At 35.8% G+C, this 22,885-nt stretch overlaps 2 protein-coding genes and 1 long non-coding RNA gene across 3 annotated transcripts; all 3 read right to left on the bottom strand.

Annotated features, from left to right (window-relative positions):
• Positions 1-861: 861 nt before the first annotated feature.
• On the bottom strand, positions 862-17,544 carry LOC117325911 (sodium-coupled neutral amino acid transporter 9-like). Its single transcript, XM_033882416.1, has 15 exons — positions 17,351-17,544; positions 16,538-16,582; positions 15,294-15,408; positions 14,577-14,662; positions 14,020-14,083; positions 13,437-13,530; positions 12,654-12,827; positions 12,187-12,240; positions 11,201-11,431; positions 10,849-10,956; positions 10,292-10,398; positions 5,890-5,994; positions 4,929-5,077; positions 3,761-3,850; positions 862-3,229 (listed from the first exon to the last, which is right to left on the bottom strand). The coding sequence occupies exons 1-15, from the start codon at positions 17,434-17,436 to the stop codon at positions 3,049-3,051; spliced, it is 1,689 nt and encodes a 562-aa protein (XP_033738307.1). The 5' UTR covers positions 17,437-17,544; the 3' UTR covers positions 862-3,048.
• LOC117325912 lies at positions 8,519-10,068 on the bottom strand. Its single transcript, XR_004532393.1, has 2 exons — positions 9,351-10,068; positions 8,519-8,960 (listed from the first exon to the last, which is right to left on the bottom strand). It is a non-coding gene; the product is annotated as an uncharacterized LOC117325912 (long non-coding RNA).
• Positions 17,545-19,472: 1,928 nt separating the features above from the next.
• Positions 19,473-22,423, bottom strand: LOC117325910. Its single transcript, XM_033882415.1, has one exon. It carries the CDS (start codon positions 22,404-22,406, stop codon positions 20,802-20,804), a length of 1,605 nt encoding a protein of 534 aa, XP_033738306.1. The 5' UTR covers positions 22,407-22,423; the 3' UTR covers positions 19,473-20,801.
• Between the last annotated feature and the right edge of the window lie 462 nt (positions 22,424-22,885).

The following is a 22,885-nucleotide window of genomic DNA, read 5'->3' as shown; positions in this document are numbered from 1 at the left end:
AAGAAGTCGTTTATATCAATATAGCCCGATTGACCTCATTTGGCCCCATCCCAGAGGCCCCCAGGGGGTCAGCCCCATCATTTGTACAATTTTGAATCCCCATCCCATAGTGATGCTACCAAGCAAATATGAGTGATATCCATTGCTCGGTTTCAGAGAAGAAGTCGTTTATATAAAAATAGCTAAATTGACCCCTTTTGGCCCCGCCCCAGAGGCCCCCAGGGGGTCAGCCCCATCATTTGTACAATTTTGAATCCCCACCCCATAGTGATGCTACCAAGCAAATATGAGTGATATCCATTGCTCGGTTTCAGAGAAGAAGTCGTTTATATAAAAATAGCTAAATTGACCCCTTTTGGCCCCGCCCCAGAGGCCCCCAGGGGGTCAGCCCCATCATTTGTACAATTTTGAATCCCCACCCCATAGTGATGCTACCAAGCAAATATGAGTGATATCCATTGCTAGGTTTCAGAGAAGAAGTCGTTTATATCAAAATAGCTAAATTGACCCCTTTTGGCCCCGCCCCAGAGGCCCCCAGGGGGTCAGCCCCATCATTTGTACAATTTTGAATCCCCTACCCATAGGGATGCTTCTGACCAAATTTGGTGAAATTCCAATCAGCGGTTATGAAGAAGAAGTCAAATAAGTCAATTGTTGACGGACGGACGACAGACGGACGACGGACGCCACGGTATGGCATAAGCTCACCTTGGTCCTTCGGACCAGGTGAGCTAATAAATAATTATATAGCTTATCAGGCAATATTGGCTGGTTGTTACAAGGTACTGACTTGGGCTGAGGCCTGAACCAATATAGATTACTGATAATGGAAAATGTCATAAAAACAGGACAAAACTAATAGAAACTTGAACAATTTATTGATGACAAGAGTGTCACTCCACTATATCTTATCATTTATAAATGTCCATCACAGTTCACAAAATGGAGAATTTTGACAGTGTTGTAGAATTACATTGTATTCAACTGTCTGGCCATTTACATCTAGATAATGCCCATTATAGATCACAAAATGGTAAAAGCAATTAAACTCAGCATTGCTATTAAATAGATCACAACCTATCGTACCACTTTGACCTTGAAATACAATCATGATTATCCAACTCTCTTCCATCACAATCATAGTACCCGACTTATTGTATACATATTACTTGATTGGTCCCCAATCAGTTAAACAACATTGAATTTGGTCAGAATATCGGTGGTTTTATCAGGTATTGTGTTTTCACTAGTACAGCTAAACTACAGTTTAGGGCTATTCCAGTAAAATATCTACCCTGAGGACTCCCTATTAAACTGGGAACACCCATACAAGTGATTTAATTCTAACTACTAGTATAATATAATACACTGCATTTTCTCCCACAACTACCTTGTACAGAATTTCATTTTTTTTTCTGGAGACCTACTGTTGGATATATATTTTAACTGGTTATATATCCCTATTAAACATGACTTAAACCTGAAAAAATAATCTACCTTGATCTTGGAAAATATTCCAGGATTCTGACATGATTATTTAGTATTTGACTGTGTGAATACATCATACAATAACTAGTTTGCAAACAACATTTAGCTCTTCATGATAGCTAAAAAATAATTCTACAGCTAGTGAAATAATCTCATGTATCCTTACATATATAGAAACTTTAATAATGTTTACAGAATATAATTTGTATACTTGTACATCTAAAGCCCACTGGAGACTACTTTAGCAGCACTAATATAAACCAATAATCTAATGCCTACTATTTCAATTGAAATTAATAAATGAATACAGAGTATACATCTGGCTCCCAGTGCTTAATCTATTTGAATTAGTTGGAGCCTTAACAAATATTACTGTACATAAAAAAATCAGAAATATGTCATATTGTATATGTATATACCTTTATAACATGTACACAAAATATGTAAATTTTACATATTAAATTTACCTGCATTATAAATAACTACCAGAAAAACCCTCAATATTTAGTAGGAAAGAGGAATGAAACATTTTTGGTACAGCTTATTAACATCTGACATGGAATTGTTTAGCTACAATATCATAGCTTCTACAAAAGAGTATTATTTATTTATAGTGTCTCGTATAAATATATAAAGGGGTCGGAGTATGGTTATTCATACTGAGCTGTTGAGCCTCGCCTCTATCTCGAGTGCTTTTTTTTTTTTTTTTTTTTGTATTTTAAGATTTCTCATTGAATTATTTGTGTAATTAAGATCTTACACAACTTTGTAGACACTTCACAGAAGTTATCAATCAATACAAATCTGTTTTAGTTCCACATACTTTACCCCTGAAATTTTACAATTCAAAGTAAAATGAACCAGTTTAGGTTAAAAAAAATTCACAACATTTTCTAATATGCTGTGCCTGCTAGGTTCAACTTAATTATGTATCCTTCTAATAAATGAAGATCTTTCAGTTCAATAAAAGGATTACCCAGTATACTGTAACATTATACAGACCTGATACTCTACCAATTCAGCACTGGATAAGTACAACAATGAGAACATACATATATAACTTATATATACTTGATACATGTATTGATGTGTAAGTTTTACATAACAATTAACGTGCAAGTTATACGATAAGACATTTTCATGAAGCAGTGATATAAATTAAAATATCCCAACAATGAAAGGAATAAATAGCATACATTATCCATGGGAATATTTAGACAAATTCTATCTGAAATTAGCATCATTATCCATGGGAATATTTAGACAAATTCTATCTGAAATTAAGTTATACCTTACATGTTGTTTGCCAAAAGAGGCTGAGAGCAGGGTCCAAATACATGGTTACTGAAGGGGGCAAATGTCAATACATTGTACAGTGTATTTTATGAAACATTAAATATCTTCTTTGGAACCTGAGGCTGAATATGGTATCAGCTGCTAGTCCATATAGCTTACTTCTTCATGCTTTTCAGAAGCCAATCTGTCCTATTAACAACTTTTTGTTCATCACCCATCTATAAGGACAATAGAAACAGGAGTAACAAAACTTCATAACTCGAATCAGCTTGTTTTTCCAAGAATGATAAATTGTCCGACAAAGTTTGCCAGCCCTATGAGTATGAGGAAAGAGTGAAAGGCTATTACTGGCATGGTCAGGGTGTTATTCTGGTGACGAATTACCATATACACAAGACATGGTAGGGCAATCGCGTATGACAAACCACAAAATGCTCCCACAAATCTGAAACAAAAACACTTGAATATACCTTACGGTCAACAGTTTAATGTAAAAATATTTATGCATTTGGTATTTCAAAGACACTCGCATAATTGATCCTGCAATAATCCTATAAGTGAAACAGAAATAATTACCTGCGAATTATGGTTGAATTCATTGAGGTTTTGTAATTTTTCACAAATATTTATAAGATTCCTTGCAAGATGGAGTGAGAGTAAGCAAGGGTAAATTTTATCTTGATCAACCTACTTTAATCTTCACGACTGTGTTTCCGTATAACAGAGGCAGAAAAGTCTGTTTGAACATGACCTAACAACAGAACATTAGCATATTCCTTAAGACCTTGAAATCTTGGCATAAAAGTAAGGATAGATTACAAAGGTCTAATCATATCTGATAAATCTGACATGGACTTGTAACATATGAAAACTGAGGAGAAGGAAGTTGCTGTAGGTAATTCTTTACATATTGCAATGACAAACAGTGACAGTTGTGTTGATATTTATCCTACAGATATGTAGTTGGTATACGCACCCTATGATGGATCCAATGTGAGGAAGAAATACAGCAAACACTATACACACAGCCACTATACAAATGTTCAGTCCAAGCACATGCTTCAAGCTAGGATGGAAAAAATAATGTATCATTAAATATCAGACACGAGTAAACTGTGAGAACAGCCTGATACCCGGAATATTGTTTATCTTAGGTGTCAGATAAAGGGTAACGACAGGATGGATTAAGTTATAAGTTCAGGGAAATACAAACAGTTAAAGTTGTTAGGTCATTTCAAGGGTTCTATTTTCCAGCATAGTACAACAAGAGATCATGGAATAATATTGGTGCCCACCAAGAATCAAAAGAGTTTTAAGAAATATATCCATAACAGTTAAACTATCAAAATCAAACATGGCCATTTTCCAACCTGACAAAAAAATTTCATTGGCTCAATTAAGGACCAAGAGTAACCTACATGTTAAGTTTTGAGAAATATCCTTCCAGTACTTTTCAAGAAATAGGGACACTTAACTTCAATTGTCAAAATCCATGATGGCTGTCAGCCATTTTGTTTTCCCAATCAAATTCAAAATTGAATGGGCACCACTGCGGACCAAGGGGAACCTACATGTCAAGTTTAAGAAATATCCTTCCAATACTTCTCAAGGTATTGCAGTAACAAGGCCTGTTTACAGACGGACAATCTAATTAAAATCTAGACAGTCATTCTCACTACGTTACATGAACATGGACAAAATCCCATGAGGGTCACGTCAGGATGACCTTTTGATTAACCAATCAAATTACTACTTACAGAATCTTGGAAGTGAATTTAGTATTTGCGAAATAGCAAGACTAGAATGCATAGCTTGCATAATCTGTTTCAAGTTATTTTGTCCAACGAAGCATATAGCTATATACATGCTGTACCGAAATGGTTAGCTTCAGATGCATGGGCAAGATCGATGACATCGAAAAATTGACAATTCGACCTGAAAGTAAAATATTGAGATAACAAAGGTCACCAGAATGTGACCCCTTATGCGATGTCGTTAGATGTTCATTCTCACATGAACATCTAATTGTTTTAATTAGATTCCAGAAGGACAGACCATGGACCTCAATTTGAATAGCATACCATCTGAGGATAGTGGACTAAAAAAAAAATACCTTGGAAATAGAAATAAAGTTTGTGTAATACCTTGGCCATACAGATCCAAACACAGTGTGTAGAAACTGGACACGGAATATATATAACAACAGTGGGAACACACACATCATCTGGAAAAACAGGCCGATCCGAGCCACAAATGCCAGCACATATGTGTCCGCCATGTTATTTAAAAGATTCTGGAATACAGAAATGAAAATAATCAAAGTTGAATCAATAAAAAATAATAACTTATGTATACTATTGATTGCCATTAAGTAGAGAAACATCATCTGTAATATAGTAAATGCTATATTTATGGCTAGTTCCTGTACAATTTGTTTGATAAGACAAAGGATTATACATGCATCTTAATATATACTCAGAGTAAATAAACAATCCGATCATCGACAGACTTCAGCCTAATACCTGGAAATGAGTTATTTCATATCAAATGTAGAACTCTGCAGTCCGATGGCATTTGCTTCAAACATATATTTATATTTACACTGCAGTCCCACTATATAACTTTACCAAGCTCACTTGGAAGTTATGAGTCCATAACTTCCAAATCTATATTATGACGTCATTAATATAGTGACGTCATAATTGTCACGTCCGCGATAACGAAAGATGGCTGTTAAAAAGGCTGCTCCGTCTTTGACGATAATAATTTGTTCATTCATCGTCGGAGCAAAATTCCTGGATAAAGTCTTTAAAAATCGTTGTCAAAAGTAAATATAAGCATTGAACTGCTTTTAGTTGGAAGTTATGGGCTGATGAATGCCAACTGGACAAAGGCAAATTCAACATGAAGCGCTAGTGCGCTTCATTAAATTTGCCTTTGTCCAGTCGGCATTCATCAGCCCATAACTTCCAAATGAAAGCAGTTCAATGCTTAATAAACTCAATATATAATAATTTTTTGTCACATTATGTTTAAAATATTCATTGAATCATTCGATTGTAAACATCTGATTTAAAAACTTTCTAACAAATCTTAGTAACTTACATCTTCTATGCAGTCTTTAGACATTGGAAATGAGGAATAGAACATTACTCCCATGTAAGTGTAGGTAAGAGCTACCAAGATGTACGCTATCACCAAGTCACGAACCTGAAACAAGAAACACACAGATGTCCACTATCATTAAACCACAGACCTGAAAAAAAACATGTTCTCTAATCGTTTAAGTCTTTCTATCATACAGCTAGGTCGTTCTGTCATACAGCTAGGTCTTTATCACACAGCTAGGTCTTTCTATCATACAGCTAGGTCTTTCTATCATACAGCTAGGTCTTTCTATCATACAGCTAGGTCTTTATGTCATACAGCTATGTCTTTATGTCATACAGCTAGGTCTTTATCATACAGCTAGGTCTTTCTATCATACAGCTAGGTCTTTCTATCATACAGCTAGGTCTTTATCATACAGCTAGGTCTTTCTATCATACAGCTAGGTCTTTATCATACAGCTAGGTCTTTCTATCATACAGCTAGGTCTTTCTATCATACAGCTAGGTCTTTCTATCATACAGCTAGGTCGTTCTGTTATACAGCTAGGTCTTTATCACACAGCTAGGTCTTTCTGTCATACAGCTAGGTCTTTATGTCATACAGCTAGGTCTTTATGTCATACAGCTAGGTCTTTATGTCATACAGCTAGGTCTTGATCATACAGCTAGGTCTTTATCATACAGCTAGGTCTTTATCACACAGCTAGGTCTTTATCATACAGCTAGGTCTTTATCATACAGTTAGGTCTTTCTATCATACAGCTATGTCTTTATGTCATACAGCTAGGTCTTTATCATACAGCTAGGTCTTTCTATCATACAGCTAGGTCTTTCTGTCATACAGCTAGGTCTTTATCCTACAGCTAGGTCTTTCTATCATACAGCTAGGTCTTTATCATACAGCTAGGTCTTTATGTCATACAGCTAGGTCTTTATGTCATACAGCTAGGTCTTGATCATACAGCTAGGTCTTTATCATACAGCTAGGTCTTTATCACACAGCTAGGTCTTTATCATACAGCTAGGTCTTTATCATACAGCTAGGTCTTTCTATCATACAGCTAGGTCTTTATCATACAGCTAGGTCTTTCTATCATACAGCTAGGTCTTTCTATCATACAGCTAGGTCTTTATCATACAGCTAGGTCTTTATCATACAGCTAGGTCTTTATGTCATACAGCTAGGTCTTTATGTCATACAGCTAGGTCTTTCTGTCATACAGCTAGGTCTTTCTATCATACAGCTAGGTCTTTATGTCATACAGCTAGGTCTTTCTATCATACAGCTAGGTCTTTCTATCATACAGCTAGGTCTTTCTGTCATACAGCTAGGTCTTTATCATACAGCTAGGTCTTTATGTCATACAGCTAGGTCTTTCTATCATACAGTTATGTTTTTATGTCATACAGCCAGGTCTTTATGTCATACAGCTAGGTCTTTATCATACAGCTAGGTCTTTATCATACAGCTAGGTCTTTATGTCATACAGCTAGGTCTTTATGTCATACAGCTAGGTCTTTCTATCATACAGCTAGGTCTTTCTATCATACAGCTAGGTCTTTATCATACAGCTAGGTCTTTATCATACAGCTAGGTCTTTATCATACAGCTAGGTCTTTCTGTCATACAGCTATAGGTCTTTCTATCATACAGCTAGGTCTTTCTGTCATACAGCTAGGTCTTTATTTCATACAGCTAGGTCTTTATGTCATACAGCTAGGTCTTTCTATCACACAGCTAGGTCTTTCTATCATACAGCTAGGTCTTTATCACACAGCTAGGTCTTTCTATCACACAGCTAGGTCTTTCTATCACACAGCTAGGTCTTTATCATACAGCTAGGTCTTTCTATCATACAGCTAGGTCTTTATGTCATACAGCCAGGTCTTTCTGTCATACAGCTAGGTCGTTCTGTCATACACTTAGGTCTTTATCACACAGCTAGGTCTTTCTATCATACAGCTAGGTCTTTATCATACAGCTAGGTCTTTCTATCATACAGCTAGACCCTAGAACTAAATCATGATAGGTCCAGATTATAAAAACAGAAAGTGATTCTGAAACAACTTTCAACTCAAACTGATGTCTGTTGCCTGTCGTGAAACATGATCCTACTTCCACACAATAATGGCTGTTCCACCATGTCAATTGAAAAATTACAGCTCACTATAAACAGATTTCTTTGTTTCTTTGCACATAAAAATATTGTTTGAAAAGTGTTGTTTTTACATTAATAACTGTACACCAATGCATTTCAAGATATTTCCCCAAAATATGCTTCCTCATTTAGTTGTCTCTTAGTATGTACGTACCTATGTTAGGGAGTTGGGGTGGCATACACGTTAAGCACTTGCCTTTCACCAATGTGACCAATGAACTAATTAAATGTGAAAAGGTTTGGGGGTAACCAACGGACCCAGGGATCACCATGGCTTCAGATTTTACCATGGAGGAACCTGCGGGGACATTTTCCCAGCACGCCGCAAGACCAATATTAATTAATTAAAGGGAGATAATTTGTTTACATGAGTTATGTCCCTTTTCATTTTTAGGGAGGTGATTTATTGTACAGTAGTTATATCCCCTTAGAAATTGTTTTCAGAAATAATGATAAACTATTTTAATCATGGTAATATGAATTTATTTATTCAATATGTAAGAAAAATAAATACAGCATTTACCAATCTCTGACTCATCCATATTTGTACATCCTTAAATTAATACATTGCTCGTTCTTCATTCTCTTTACCAACTCAGACTCATGGTCTCTCTCTATCTCTCTTTAAGATTACCAATTAAATGTTGCTGATACACTTCCAAAGCTCAAGTTTCTTAAAATAATTAGCACTATGATATCACACGAAACACAATAACAATATGTAATGTCACAAATATAATATGATTTCCAATGTCACAATTGTCAGTCATTTTCACACACAAATTGTCCATTTGCTTACAGCCCAACTTCACACTTCATTGTCCTCATGATCAAACAATGTGGTGATGGTGATATTTCTTTTTCTGATCTGTGTCCATAGGTCTGCTGTCCTGTTTACAAAACATGCCTACAAATCAAATGAAACATTCAAAGTTAATAAAAATAAATTAATGAAATGTTTAAACATGAAACTTTCACTCTAGGTACAGTAAATACATGGACCTAATCACTGAAAATATTGAAAAAGAATTAATTTTTATTTTTGTTTTTATGATTAAACAAAGTCAGTATATATAAGTCACTAATGTGAAATTTGGAAATAATACATTTTCATCAAATATCAACTATTAAGTTTGTTTACATTTAATATGTATAGGCCTATAAATCAGTCATATACAAACTAGCCAACAACATTTTTAAAAAATAATTAAAAAATTATATTTTTTATTATGACATGTAAGAGATTTATATTATACAAAATACATTTAAGTAACCATTTGACACCTAAATAACTTACCTTCATCTTCGTGGCACTTTAGCCATAAATATTTCTTCATTCAGTCGGTAAAAATGACGATCTGTGTTTTGACTTTGTCGGTGAACAGACCGGGCTAAGCCTTCTGTCGTTTCGGCGAATTCTCGAAAAATGATTCAATAGACTACTGCTTTAGTTGTAGCTTCATGATTACAGAATGAAATTATAATCATCGGTCATTTTGTTCTACAGTTCATGTTACTTTCGTTTTGCAAACTCCTCATTTCTTCACAAACGCAACATCCATGTCACGTGTGTTATAAAGTAATCGGGGTCATATATGCGTTTGACTTTAATTGTCGAAGCCATTTAAGCCTTTATTCGACACAGATCGACCGCTGTCAAAACACAAACACGCGGTTCGTGGCCTGATCAATTAAGCCATCAATTAATATTGGTATGATTGTTATAATTACCTCGGTTTATTCGTCGGGGTATTGGACGTCCAGGTCATTGAATGAAGTGTCAAAAGTCGCCCTGGCGTGTGAACAGGTAATTAACTGGCCTCAAGCTCTTACCTGTGCAGTCGGTAAAACACTACACAGTCGGCGGTATATGGGGCTCACCACGGGTTAACAGAGTTTTGAATACGAAGATCGGGGGGGCAGATTTTTTTTTACTATGGCGCTACATGATTTTACTATGGCGGGTAGACATTTTACTATGGCGCTGCTCCATAGTAAAACAGCCCGTGGTGATCACTGCGGACCACTTGGGATTTCTCCATATACAAATTGTACTCCAGTTTCCTCCCATAAGAAACACCCTACCTGCTTCACTCAAAGCTAACAAATTAAATTTCCTTGTTGTAAAATAAGTAAAAGTTTCTATTTATATCGATTTTCATTCCTCAACCAGCAGGGGCGGCTTCAATTATCTATATAAGTATCTAAGTAATTCTATTAGAAAAAAACTATACTTACATTATTTTCAGGATGTTTTTGGTTTCTGACAATTGATATCACACAGTTTTGTACAAAGTAGGCTAAGGCCGCGACTCCCGTCAGGGCTGCAAATGTCCCCTTAAACACTGAAAACAGAAATAACTTATTGTCTTCAGGAAAGTTAGGGGTAGGTGAGAATTTAATCATAGGAAATTTTAAGTTATTCCATCTAATTACAATATTTCACAAGCGATAAGAAAAGTATTTCACAGAACAGTATTTCACATGTGAAAAGAAAAGTATTTCACAGAACAAGTATTTCACATGTGAAAAGAAAAGTTTTTCACTTTACAGAACAGTATTACACACATGAAAAGTATTTCACAGAACAGTAATTCACATGTGAAAAGTATTTTACAGAACAGTATTTCACATGTGAAAAGGAAAGTATTTCACAAAACAGTATTTCACATATTAAAAGTATTTTACAGAACAGTATTTCACATGTGAAGTATTTCACAGAACCTGTGTACATACATGGTACACACTTAAATATTAAATCTACCTGGCAATATTTATTAGATACCATTACTCACTTGGTATATATTTGTCACTGCTTGAAGGAACACTGAGGTCAAGATGAAACCCCCACTGGGAAGCATTGTACGCCACAAATATCACGAGGTAGGTCACAGATATTGTACCTAAAGGTAAACAAGTGGCAATAATCAAGGGAGGTAACTGGGTCCAGTTACAAAAGAAACCAAGAGCTGTACGATAAAGAAAGACTTATTCTCAAAATACACATGTATATCAAAGTGTACCAGGAATTATAGATATGTTAATTTATTTTAATCATATTCTTCACAGTCCACTGACACTGTAAAGGTTTTAATGTTTTTATAATTTCTTGTTATTGTGAGTTTAGTAAGGATACATGATACTCACCTAAAGAGTTGAATTTTGTGAAGAAGGTAGGAGATTTGAAGTTGATGAGGGGGAATAGCACTGCGACGAGGAAGAGTGGCACAGTGTGGTCCTCCTGCCAAACACGGTCAAGGGTGGAGTCATGGGTGTGACTAGCAGACTCCGCCCACATCAGGTGGGGGACGGTGTACATGCTAGCATTATAGGATAAGTACACAGATCCATTTTGCCCTGGAGGTGGGTGAGGACAAACTGAAAATATTTCTCATTATAATATATTTTGCAATTGATATAAAAATAAGTTTTAACCCTTCAAAATCAAACAAAAAACACTGCATAATATGATTGACCCTGCTCTTCATTGAAACAGTAAATTCCCAAACGTCAAAATTTGAAAACAGTTGACCCTGATCTTCATTGGAACAGTAAATTCCCAAACGTCAAAAATTTGAAAACAGAAGTTATTTTCACAAATTGAATCCATATCATCATTAATAAACCTCCCACAAGAACACTCAAGCCAAACATTGGGACAATAACACATTTTTTAGCTTAACTGTTGACCTTTGACCCTGAACATATACAAAAGATCTTGTACTACCCTCCACAGATATTAGGTTGGGCACCAAGTGTAGACAGGGCTCGAACCTTGGACCTAAGAAGTCTAGACAGACGATATACCGGGTAACCATTTGAGCTACCTGTCAATCAGTATTCATTCCAGTCTAGTCCTGCTACATATATACTCACCTAACTCATGTAATACTGACATTGCTCTCTAGGCTATCCTTAATCATGTCTCCAATAACATCAATATAATGCGCAGTTACAACTCAGAAGACACTACACAAGTAATCAGTAGTCCAAATTATTCTAACATTTAACCGAATTTTATTCTGTTGTTGAATAATGACTGTCTGAAGCTCGACTGATATAAAGTGAGAATAACTTTGGACTATCTATAAACCAGATGGTCTATAATTAAACATCGTTATAATGATACTCACTGTAATCTTTGGAATCTTGTGTAGAATTAAAAGCACTGGAATCTGTAGCTTTATCTAAAGATTAAAACACAAATACAACATGAAATAGCACTTTATAAACAAGTCACATGCAATAATTTTACAAAGATGGATTGATGTACAGTCAAACCTCATCATTTCTAAGTCAGTGGGTCATGAAAACACTATGAGATGTCCCAAGTATTCAAGGTAGCTGTCTTCAGTATATTTTTTATATTTTTTTTTTTCGCTGTCAGAACTGAATTTTAACTTCGAGTAACAGTAAAGCTTTTGGGTTTTCTGAGTTTGAGATAACAAAGTTTGACATTATAATATCATTGTCAAAATTAGAAAATAAAATCCCTCTTTATGCGAGAAGGAGGAAGATGTCAGATTGAATTATCATTTCTACAGATATCAGAGTTAGAAAACCTAATCAAAACACCAGAAACCTAAATGTCAACACTTACGATAGATAAAGGTGACAATGTTGTACAGAAAATTGGACATGAGTATCCAGTAGACGATGGCTCCGCCCATCAGGGTCAGCAGGGATGAGACTATAGCCAGAATCTGTGCCCAGCGGCCCAGATAGTGTTGACATACATCAGAGAAATCTAGAGCCTCAGACGTGGAATCCGTTGCTGTCAATATCACATTATATCAGTTATTTGCATAGACATATACAGTACACAATATCAATTGATAAAAACAAACAATTTCCTTTTTCAAGGAAGTGGGGATTTGGTGTAAATATTTGAACACTGATTTTTCAAAACCAAACTTTTTATCCCTTTTTCTTAGATGTTGATTCATGACAGTCTGATATAAAATATGTGAAACATAACATATACCCATACATCTCATACAGGTATTCCTTGGTATGCTTGGTTTTTTTCTGTCAATCTAAACACATAAATGGTAGTAACAATTACGAAGTAAACATTGTGATGATAAGAAACAACATTAATGGTACATGTATCTACACGACAATGTTTAGGACAACTAATGCATGGATGTTAAGGATTCATTTTATTTTATATTGTTTGATTTTTTTTTATATGTACATGTATATTACTGCCAGGTCATAAAGGGTCCCACAATGTGTCTGAATGTATACATATAGTGGGTACCAAAACTTTTGGGCGAGTCCTACAGGAAAACTTACAGAACACAAATATCTAAGTCCTTCTCAATGATGCAAAGTCCCTAAATATGCAGAAAATGTCAGAAGGCCTGTTTTGATAACTTACACATGCCCTGTACTGCTGTCAGTATGCGGTAGCTCGTGTATAACATGAGGCCCGCCATCAAGACCAGAAGTATGATACCGGTCACAAATCCAGCCTTCAAAATATCACAGAACAATAATCATATAGATTAAACATCAGCGATTATTCATTCTTGTCAAAACTAGAAAAGTGAAAATCTTTTTTTATGTTATAATTACCCAGAGAAAAATATCTTCTAAATAAATTCATTTTTTTCATCGATTAAATGTTAATACATGTATTCACACTGTCCTGAAATAGTAAGTCTAATTCACTTTTATGAAGAAATTAATAGCCTGTCTCATAATGATCAATTTTGTTTAAGATATAAATGGGGTACATACCATAAATATTTGCATATAGTGCATACTTTTTTCTAAATTTGACAAGTGAAAAAAATCCACTGCATACTATATGCAGGAATAAGCCTTTGCCGGTCAGATGCATGGATGTCATGAATGTGATGGGAGATTTGTAATTGTTTCCCTTGACAAAAGGATTATGATTTGATACTTAGATACATGTATACAAAGCATTTAGTAATTAAATATATGTAATACTACACCTGTCTTATGGCCCATGGCATACTAAGGATTGATGTTCCCATCATAGTGTTCCATAGTGAAAATCTACAATGTCAAATAAATTCAAAATTTTGAAAAAAATGTAACATTTCCGTAATTCATGAAAAAATCATTATAACTTTCCTGCATCATACGGACACAAGATGATTCTAGATAGAAGTTATGGTAGAAAAATACTGCTAGAATTGCGAACACAACAGCAGTGTACCTTTTACCGACAACTTTTTATTGGATGTCATCAAAATTTCTAAAAGAACACTTATACTTTGACTTGTAAGTTAACACCCAACAACATATTCTAACTGCTCTCTCTGATTTATATTTACAAATTTATAATTTATTAAATTGATGTTTCTGTAGGGAGACAGTCTGACAGTCATCATGTTTTATAAGATTATAAACAGGAAAGATTTTAAAAAAAATAATTATTTTTATGTACTTTGAACAAAGACACAATCAGAAAATACAAACCGTATACATATATAAAGTTTATAAATCATGATTCATTGTATCATGACCTCATTGACTTGTTACTTACATGGTGATGATGCTGTTTTGTTCACCCCGGACAGTTACATAAATCACACTGAAGAAATTTGGTGGTACCACATGTTCCGGCATTTGCTATACAAAGACAGAATATCATTAGTGGATTAACTACTGATATAATCTGCTTTTTGCAAAGAATAAATCAGACTCAAATGTTTGAGTGCAGCAGCTGACCCTGGGAGGTGGCATGACACTAAGTCATATCTTATGTGTGATTTTGTTGTAAAACAATTCATTTAAAATTATGAAGTTTTGGGGAATGCTTATTTCAAACAGATTTTAGCTTATTATTAGTATTATAAAATAAATCACTCAAATGAAGGGGCTTATTTGCAGGAAGGTGCTTATATGTAGATACATGGTAATCAGCATTGAAAAAGCATAGGTACAAGCTATATGATACAAGCTTTAAATGTATATATACATCACAACATGCTGGTCTTGTCATTTTAGAATATTAATAATTTTATGTAAACATTTTCTGAAAATTTATAAAATTGCTGTTTCTGTAGGGAGAATAACTTACAAAACTGCTGTTTCTGTAGGGAGAATAACTTACAAAATTGCTGTTTCTCTAATGACACAGTTTGATTTACAATACTGCTGTTCCTAGGGTGACAGTCTGACTTACAAAATTGCTGTTTCTCTAATGACACAGTTTGATTTACAATACTGCTGTTCCTAGGGTGAGTTCAGTCTGACTTACAAAATTGCTGTTTCTGTACGGAGACAGTCTGGAGTAGTACTTGTAACGACTGACCACGGCCACTGTACTAGCATCATGGTCCGGTGTATTGATGGAGTAGTACTGCACTGGTCGTCTGTCAACAAATCACAAAACAAGTGATACAGCCCGGGCCTATTAATAACAATTTGACAGGCTTTTGTCTCAACTAATTGTGTCATTTTGTAAGAATGTAAGGGGTTCAAAATTCTCCTAACATCCCGGGTCTTATGAGAAGTGTGTCAAGGGGACACAAACATCCAGGGTCATACGAGGAGTGTGGCATGTGGAAATCAACAGGTATGGTCATACAAGGAGGAGTGTGTCATGTGGAAATCAACAGGTATGGTCATACAAGGAGGAGTGTGTCAAGGGGACACCAACAGCCAGGGTCATACGAGAAGGATTGTGTAATGGGGACACCAAGAGACAGGGTCATATAAGGAGGAGTGTGTCAAGGGGACACCAACAGCCAGGGTCATACGAGATGGATTGTGTAATGGGGACACCAACAGCCAGGGTCATACGAGGAGTGTGTTATGGGGACACCAAGAGACAGGGTCATATGAGGAGGAGTGTGTCAAGGGGACACCAACAGTCAGGGTCATACGAGAAGGATTGTGTAATGGGGACACCAAGAGACAGGGTCATATGAGGAGGAGGGTGTCAAGGGGACACCAACAGCCAGGGTCATACGAGATGGATTGTGTAATGGGGACACCAACAGCCAGGGTCATATGGGGAGGAGTATGTCAAGGGGACACCAACAGCAAGGGTAATACGAGGAGTGTGTCATGGGTACACCAATAGCCAGGGTCATATGAGGAGTGTGTCTAGGGGACACCAATAGCCAGAATCATATGAGGACCAGATCGAGTTTCTAAGGGACACCAACAGCTAGGATCATACAAGTGTGATACAACTTTATCTTCATGTGAGAAACAAAATCTTACATTTGTTTCCTTTTTTATGTGAAACTTATCAATCGCCAGAAGCTGATAAAAAAAATCTTAGTTGCGTGTTTTTATATCAAATAGATCAAACTTGTGTAAGGTTTTCAATCCTCTTTGTGACAGGTGGTTATATTTTTATCTAGTACCAGGTAAACTTAATGCTGCTTTACCAAGAATTAATTTGTTTTGTGAGTGTAATTGTGAAGAGTAATTAAGTTACTTTTTGGTTTTCTTCTGATTTTAATGTCTCTATAGCGAAATGAGTTGAAATACCTGACTCTCCTATTACTTCCATTTGCATTGCCATCCTCGTTGACTCTGCAAACAAAAAGAAACATACATTATTTGTTTTTCAAAAATTCATGATAGATATTATTTTCATTTCTCAAGGCTTAGGGAAAATAATATTAAAAGTTATGCATGTCAAAAGAGAGTTTACTGGCTATATTACTGCCTTTTGAAGAGTATACTCTTATAAGGAAGAATTTAGAATAAGAAAAAAAATCACATACATAACTATAGTTTACACTTTCCAGTAAACTGTATATTTTAATATTGAAATTTACGAAAATGATTAAAACCTTTTTTTCTCTCTTTTTGTACAAATGAATATGAACCCTAAATAATGTGGATGCAGTACTCTGAAATATACAGCAATGCACTTTTTATCTTAAGAATAAATTCCTAAGATTAATTAATGTTAAATTGTCAACAGCAGAAGTGTACTGTAGACATCAGACTAGTTCCCGCCATAGCATGCGCGGACATTTAACCAAACAGACTAAATTTAATTGTGTATGTCGTCTGTGTGTAAGCCCGTCTCGGACAGTCTTCGACAGACGATGTAATGCACAGGTAGCAATTTTACCACAGGTGATAAAGGTAATATCTGGAGCTAAACGAGACATGGAAGAGACGTTAAGCTTACCTTTTCATCGTTTACAGCCGCATGAAAAACAGAAGCCAGCGACTGAATAACCAATACATCGAGGGTCAATAAGTCCAAATGACTCGATGAATACAAAAGAGTTGAAAAATATCAACAAATCCGTGTAACAGAGGGGGTGGTTCTTATGAAATACTCACTCTGATTCCTCTCTGATTTCGTCGTCATTTTGTTGTAGGGGCGAGTTTTCATCGCTACTGCTACTGTTGGGTGATGACCCACTCATTCCAGCTTAAATATGAATCAGAAATCACATGTTACATTGCTGTCAAGTGTCAACCTCTTAGCTGAAAAGTGAACTTTATCCACAGCAGAATACTGCTTCCGGTTATAGTCTTTTCCAGATTAGGATAACAACCGGGATTTATAGCATGTTTCACGAAAGATGCATTTACATAAATGTTATAGACCCGAGACTTCGAAATGACTTTTGACTTATGATTACTGCATGACTGAGGTGCTACATCTCACAAAAAGTGAAATTATGATTGATTGATCGAAAACACATTGAATGGGTTATCTTTTTATACACAGCAAGCCGTTTCGGTATCTTTAGATATTTGTCTTTATGTATAAAATAGATATATCTAGTTTCGATTAAATGCTATATTTGAATTTAAGACACAGTAGGCCTATATCTATTTAAATCAGAGATATCTCTATTTGAAATAAAGAAATATCTCATTATTAAAGTAATAGATATCTGTATTTAGATAAAGGTATATCTATACTTAAATACAGATATCTGAATTATTAGGTAAAACCCTATTTTCCTATTTGAATTAGGCCTAGAAATATCTATTTATTGAGAAATTGCATATACATGTATTTATATTTAAATTAGAGATATCTCTAATTGAATAATATAGATCTGCATTTACGTATAAAATTGAGACATCTGTGTTGAAAATGTGTGTAAGTATTTGTTTCTGAATAGAGATAACGCTATCAAATGCAGATAATACACTTTTTGCGGTGTGCACCATGGCTTCTTTAAAACGTATTACATGACATGCAGCAAATCGTTATTTGCGAAACATGTCCAATATTATAAGTTGATACTCTCGTGACATCCCCTTCCTGTTCGAAACTGAACCGGGACACATACATATCTTTTCCCCTTGATGTTGGAATGGTCACCATTATGTTCTCGCTCGATTTGGTAACATTATATCTTGTGCAAGATGAAGTTGGCCGTCCTCGTTTCTAGCTAGCATGCGGCGAGGTTTTGCAGACTCTATACCCCCGGATTCATTTTGAGAACGTAATTTTTCTTCATAGCAGAAACGAGAGACACACTCCCTTTAGAATTACTTTGAATACTTTGTCTTATAGAGATATCTATGTAACTATGGACATCTTTGTGAATATGGATATCTGTAAATATAGATATCTCTGTAAATATGATTTGTCCCTGTACATTTAGACGTGTAAATATTATAGACATCTGTGTTAATGTAAATATAGGTATCTGTAAATATAAATATCTGTGTATATATGGATATTTCAGTGTCTAAAGATATTTATGTAAATATGGATATCTGTGTATGTTGACATATATTTAGTGTATGCTGGAAAAGTAAGGGGCCTTATCAAATTGATGTGGCACGTGCTACGGACCAGTGTACGTGGGTGTTGTTTAACAGTGTAAATATAGATATCTATGTAAATAAAGATATCTGTGTAAATATGGATATCTATGTAAATATGTGTATCTGTGTAATTATAGATATATCTTTCTTTCTTTTTTTTAATACATATATATTAATAATTTTGCTTAACTATATATAACAATCCCTCGGAGTACACGAGCATGAACCGTCTCGTTTGTAATTTATTCTGGAACTTAAAAATATTTTTTTATAAACATTCTTAGTATCCTTAGTTTTTTTAGACTTTCCCAAAATTCTATCAACTCGCTCCAAGTATTACGAATTATGTCCAAGAATAGATCCGGAATACTGGAATACATAAGTGACGTAGAATCCGTTTGATGATTTATTAAATACAGGTCTAGATATTTCCCTCTTTTTTCAAATTAGAATCAATTTGAAGATTTTGAGATTAAATAAAGATTTTCTTCACAATCAGATATTCCTTTGTATCTCTTCTCTCTTTTCCTCGTCTTTGACGTTTAGCACACTCGTGTGGTATATTATGAAAGTGTGAATATGATTTATTATTTAGAATACAATGACATTGGTATTTAACTGTGGATGCATTAATTATTATATATCACAGTAAAAGATAAAACTCAGAACAAGTTCCCCAATAAAGTATTTATTTTTACGTTTAGCGTTATGGGATAACATGCCAGAAATAAAGGGCTGTGATATGACTGGATCAGCATTAGGACATTTTCCTCCGGACAGTGCATTGGAAGTTTATATGTTAGATATGCTTTAAATAATACACATTATTGGCATTCAAGATTTTATCCGTGAACATTTGATCTGTTCAGCCATGAGTGAGAGTTTCAGTAATCCGTTTTAAGTTTGTCTCGGTTCTGAATACAAACAAGTCGCATTGGACTACTTAGTGTAAAGACATGATAAGTATATATATATATTTCATACATAAAAATGATCTCTGACCTCAAGGTGACACACTCGATTACGAGCACTCAACATTTTAGTTTGAACGTTCTCACATATCGTTAAACCGTGATGAGTTCTGAGGACCTTCTAGACAACGTTAATGCAACTTTTTCGAGGGAATTCTACAAGAATATCAAAACATAGAGATATAACAAACCTGTAGGACTAAAAAAAATGTCTTGTGATCCATGTCAGGCCTAGGCAATAGATCGATATTTCATAGCAGTACACGTTAAAGATAAATTATTTTTCAGTCCAAAATTGAATGCATTATTTTCCAACCTCGCAAGATTATGAATTTGTTTTTTGAACTTACGACAATTCATTGGAACGTTCGCTATTATCTAGAATCAATAGGCTAAGATCGCTGTATTATTTCAATGACAAACTATTTTTATTTACAATTTGTTATTATCACGAGTATTCATTAATTATGAGTTATGCTGTTTAGTTCCAGAGGACCCTGCGTCCTTTCCTCTCGTCCTATGCAACATTTAAGACGTCCAAATGGCTGCATAATTACATGAAAAAACTATTATCATTTATTATATTACAATTATTCTCATTTTATGTTTTACAAGTTTCGTTATAATGCTTATATGATTCCCTGGTTCTCAAATGATTTTTTTGGGTTTGACCTAAATTCAATCAAGTGGCAAAAACACAGTTCACGTTGATCTATTCATTTTTTTTAATCTTTCGTCATAGTCCGTTCGTCCGGAGACCATTGATAAACCCTCCGTATACAGCGTTTATGGTTTATATATATGACACCCTTTATCCATTTGGAATTGAAACTTTGAATCGCCTTCATCCACCACACAATAATTCTAGTACCGTAAATCCGGACTAAACTAGAAGCTGAATTGTTTCAAATACATTTATTTGTACCAGTAAACGTTGAAAGTTGGACAAACGCATTGTTGACATTGATTTGCACCAATAAAATGTTTCCCCTGTGAGGCGGTTTTTCTGAACATCTTTTGAAGACCTTTTATTGATTTTTCTTGTAGTACTTGATGCCTCTGATATGCGACTCTTCAGCATTCGTGATTTTCCCAACCATCCCACGTTTGTCGACACGACAGCATATCCAAAGGACGTCACCACCAGACTGCATACCAACGGCTGTAATCCCGAACCTGCGTGTATCATCTATTGTTCGTAAATGCTGCCCTGTTCCGCTGACTAGCTCTATAGCGCCAAATAAAGTTACCAATAACATATTACCTCTGTTTTCATAGACTACATACCACGGATAACATGCTGACTGTCCGTCAGATCTGTCTCCGCTGTAGTCAAACATAAATCCGAGTGTTTTGTTTCGCACGACAACTTTTATACGCCATTCATCGTCTTTTCCCTTTACATAAACTACAGCAAGGTTACTGGTTACCGGGCACTCTGAGACAGAATTCGGCGAAGTATAATTCTTCCCAAGATCGCCCGAGTGTAACTCGCGACCTTCTCGCGAGTAGATCTTTGTTTTTCTCGATGTACAAACCACAACATTGTCCTCCCTTGTGACACAGAAGCAATCCATCGAGGTTTCTACCGAGAATCTTGCAATGGGGGACTTTGATCCAGTAACAACTTCATTAAAGGAAAGATCTCCGAAGGAATGATCTCCGAAGGCAACAAACCACACATTGTTGGTCTTTGGGGAAATGGCGATGCTCTCTATGTAATCGGAATTCTTTATCTTCTGTTTCTGTTGGCCCTTGAAATCCACAAGCAGTAGTTCTCTAGATTTTCGATGGCTGAGCCAAACACCAGAGGCAGTTGGACAGATGGAAGAGCATAACATGGAGTTCCTAAACTCTATCGATACCGTCGGTTGTTCCTCCTTTGGGGTTGCCACATGCCTGACAGCGTTGGAAGGGAGCTCCTCAACTGATCGTTGTGTACTTGTGTCCTCGGAGGTCGTTCTGATTTCTGGCACGGGTGAAGGAGAGGTGGCCAAGATGCCTAGAACATTTCTCAGCTGTTCACTGACGACTCCGGATGGTCGGAACCCTACTTCACGCAATACTGGTTCATCTGGAAATCCCAAAGCCTCCGTAGAAACGGTAGACGTTTCATCGTACACATTGACAGAGTTTCCTGTTTGCAAAACCTCTTTACAGTCTTTTACCTGTTCGAGAATGGACGTGTGCCTTTTCTTGAGTTCGTCCTTATACTGTATCAGCATTTGTCTATTCTCCTCAGCCAGCTTATTACATGTCGACACATACTCATCGATTAGCACATCGATTTGTTGTTTACAGAGTTCACCCTGTTGTTTTACTAGTCGGCAGCATTCTTCAAACTTATCACCGTTCTCTCTCAGTTTCTTCTCGATTGAATCAATTTCTTTCTGGAGTCGTACAAGGTAGTTGTCCTCGGTGTTGTTGATAAAACTCTGCAGTACGACTTTCCTTTGTGGCGTTATGTCTGCTAGCTCGACAAGACCGTGGCCCTGGTGAGTGGATAGACTGCATGTAAGACAGATGAGAATATTACAGTCTGAGCAGTGTAGCAGTACATCTTTGTTTCTGTGAAAGGCACACTTGGAGCTCCCCTTTACCCGGACAGGGACAGCAACTTGGCCTGACGCCATGGCCCACGCCTATTTAAAATCAGCTAAAATAGCGACGTCAAATAATGAAGTTATAATAAAACACGGGTATACATTTACACATGACATGCAATTATGTATTGCGGTTACTAAAGGTAACCTGGGCGCATTCATGCATAGATATATGTGTTACACATGTATACACGCATATTAAGTTTCCTCCTGAAAGCATCGATTAGTCACTACCATATATGGCGCGCTGGCGTCGTCTGTACGAGGAGAGTACCTGTGGCGATATTTATGCTGTAATATCCGTTTTCTGAAAAGTCAAACTGAGAGTCGGATTTATGTAGGCCTATACAAATGTACGAGGGCTGAAGATCAGTTGTGGGCCTCATTTTGAAGGATTTGAATTTTGCCAGACATATTGTATTATTTTTCAACACAAGGGGCCCAGAGGGCCTGTATCGCTCACCTGGTTAGCTTTATTTGTTAATGTCTAACAACGCTATATATAGTTA

Source organism: Pecten maximus, chromosome 4 (genome assembly GCF_902652985.1).
Source record: "Pecten maximus chromosome 4, xPecMax1.1, whole genome shotgun sequence".
In the NCBI taxonomy this organism is placed as follows: Eukaryota; Metazoa; Mollusca; class Bivalvia; order Pectinida; family Pectinidae; genus Pecten; species Pecten maximus.
The sequence above is the reverse complement of the archived record's forward strand: the minus strand, read 5'-3'. Positions and strand labels throughout refer to the sequence as shown.

What these genes read in the sequence shown, in the direction of transcription:
- LOC117325911 (XM_033882416.1), bottom strand. Translation starts at nt 17,436, where the DNA reads ATGAGTGGGTCATCACCCAACAGTAGCAGTAGCGATGAAAACTCGCCC. An exon ending in CAGTGACAAATATATACCAA is followed by an intron (nt 10,399 to 10,848) that starts GTGAGTAATGGT and finishes TTCTGTTTTCAG; the next exon opens with TGTTTAAGGGGACATTTGCA. An exon ending in CACATTGGATCCATCATAGG is followed by an intron (nt 3,230 to 3,760) that starts GTGCGTATACCA and finishes TTTTTGTTTCAG; the next exon opens with ATTTGTGGGAGCATTTTGTG.
- LOC117325910 (XM_033882415.1), bottom strand. Translation starts at nt 22,406, where the DNA reads ATGGCGTCAGGCCAAGTTGCTGTCCCTGTCCGGGTAAAGGGGAGCTCC.